General features: G+C 46.1%; 1 protein-coding gene across 1 annotated transcript in view; it reads right to left on the bottom strand.

The window, feature by feature from the left end:
• Nucleotides 1-2,405, bottom strand: part of LOC146462007 (uncharacterized) — a 4,260-nt gene extending 1,855 nt beyond the window's left edge. Inside the window, exon 1 of the mRNA XM_085086198.1 lies at nt 1,646-2,405. Coding sequence (XP_084942324.1) covers nt 1,646-2,405 — 760 coding nt within the window. The remainder of the gene's footprint in view (nt 1-1,645) is intronic.
• Between the last annotated feature and the right edge of the window lie 95 nt (nt 2,406-2,500).

Genomic DNA, 2,500 nt, shown 5'->3' with positions numbered 1-2,500 from the left:
GTGCCTGGAATATGCTGGGATTCAGTTTCCAATTGCTCGAGTCCCGGAAGTGCCTGGACTCCCAGTCTGCCTCGTGATTGTATTTTCCAGGAAGATATTCTGCTGTCAGTGTAATTTGTTTGGTCAGAGCATAACCCCATAATTCCTGGGCTATCCCTACCAATACCGAGGATCGTGTTCCCCCCATTTTCAATACATAAGCCACTACTGTCCTGTTGTCCATTCTCAGGTGGACATGCAACTGCCTTTCTTTGGCAGTGAGAGCTCTCACAGCAAACAATGCTGCTTTCAGCTCCAATGCATTGATATGAAGGGTGTTTGATTCCTGCTGAGACCAAAGTCCCCTCGTGCGAACCCCTTGGCAGACTGCTCCCCAACCCTGCAGTGATGCATCTGTCGTTATTACCAGGTCGGGGGCTGGAGTAATTATTGACCGACCATTCCAGGTGGAAATCTGATCCACCCACCATTGAAGGTCGTTCTGACAATTCTGGTTGAGTGATACCATTGTCTCGTAACTCTTTCCTGCTAGCAGACCTTTCACTTGCAACATTTGCAAGTGTCGGCAATGCAAGGGTGCAGGGAGAACAGCCTGCATTGACGAAGTCAGTTTCCGAATTATTTTAGCTAGGGTTCTGACGGAGGCAGTTTTTTCCCGAATCAGGTCTCTGCAAGACTGGATGAGTTAATTCATTTTTTCCTTTGGCAATGATAAGTTCATTTCCTTTGAATTTATCACAAAGCCTAGGTACTCCATGCAATGTGAAGGATCTAACACTGATTTCTTCCAGTTGATTACAAAACCCAAATTCTGAAGTAACCAGGGGGTTGAGTCCCTGTCCCGCAATATTCCCTCCCGAGTCTGATTGAACACAATGATATCGTCTAGATAGACAATCATCCTCAGGCCAAGTCTGCATAACAGGGCCACCACTGGTTTCAACAGCTTTGTGAAGTAAAGAGGGGCAGGAGCTAGACCAAAAGGGAGGCAAGTGAACTGATACCGTGTGCCCCCCCCAAATAAACCTCAGGAAAGGCTGATGCTGCTGGCTCATGGGTACACAAAAGTAAGTATCTTTGAGATCTATCTTGATCATGAAATCCTTTTCCTGAATTATATGTTTGAGGAGGTGCAATCCCTCCATTTTGAAGTGTTGATACACTATGTGGGAATTCAACCTCTTGAGGTTGATCACTGGTCTGCTCCCCCCGTCTTTCTTCGGAACCAGAAATATTGGACTGATTAACTCCCCTTCCATTGGAGAGACCACCTGAATCGCCCCTTTTGCAACATCGCTGCAATTTCCCGCTCTATGTTTTCTTTCTCTGACTGATTGTGAGATATATGAGGGGGCACATTTGTCTGGAGTGGAGTTTGTTGAAAGGGAATCACCACACCAGTGACTATTTGTAAAATGTACTGATCTTGTGTCAATAATCTCCAATTGGTTTGAAAAAACTGGAGTCTCCCTGCCAATGGCAGAGACCTGCTTAAAACTGATGTGTCCAACCCTAGTTTTCTTAGAGCTGGTTGGATGTCTGTTGGGACTATCTGTAATGACGTCTCCAGAATTTCTTTTGCAATCTGGGGCTTGTCTTTTTGATTCAGGTGCTCCCTTTTTGACCCTGAATTTAACTGACTTGCCTTTTGGATATCCTTTGTAGTTAGAGCTCTTTCCTCGGAAGGAGACAGACTTGCCCCCACCTCTGCTCTGAAATGAGGGCCCACGACGAAAGGGCTGAGAGCTTCTGGAATCTTGCCTAGAATACTTTTTGCCTCGGGAGACCTGAGGGGACGGCCGGGAAGTAGAACCAGTAATATGGTGTGAAATCTCCTTTGTAGATTTCCTAATCTTTGTTGCTGTACGGAGAGCCTTGTAGAACTTTTTCCCAAACAAAGTCTTATGAGACTTGGTTAATGAAGTCCCGTGTTTAGTAAGAAGTTTTTTGGCTTTCTTCATGTCCCCTGTGAGGCGAAAGAGGACTGCCAGCCTACGTGTATAAGAAAGGCTTACTTTTGCCTGTCCCAGAAGAGAGACAGACTGTTCCACCAGCCTAAGGCAGTCAAATAAATCGAGATCTTCACTGGATTCCCCAGTGCGTACTTTTTCTAAAGTAAGCCATAATTTCCCAAGTGGTCCCATGACATTAGTGAGTCGGGACTGAACCTTGGATAGATTGTTGTCACTTTCACGACCATATGACTTTCCGAGAGACTCAAATATCTCGTCCAAATAATCATCGACTGCTGGGGTTTTGAGACAATCGATACTGGGTACTGGGTTGGAATCCAGGACTGTCTCAGGAATCCAGGACCGTTCCGTTGAAGGCGTAGAACTAACCCTCTTATCTGGGGTGTTTGCCTCATCTGAAACCGCAGTAGAAATCTCCTCGTTATCCGCCATCTGTATATTAGCTTTTCCAAGCAGGATGGCTGAATTTGCGAAGGATTCGAGCGAATTCTTGAAGCCGACGAGCAGCGGGAAGCGAACTAGCGCGC

This window comes from Pavona decussata, unplaced genomic scaffold, assembly GCF_977016875.1.
Source record: "Pavona decussata unplaced genomic scaffold, jaPavDecu1.1 SCAFFOLD_192, whole genome shotgun sequence".
Taxonomy (NCBI): domain Eukaryota; kingdom Metazoa; phylum Cnidaria; class Anthozoa; order Scleractinia; family Agariciidae; genus Pavona; species Pavona decussata.
Note: the sequence above shows the minus strand (reverse complement) of the source record. Positions and strands in the feature narration are given on the sequence as shown.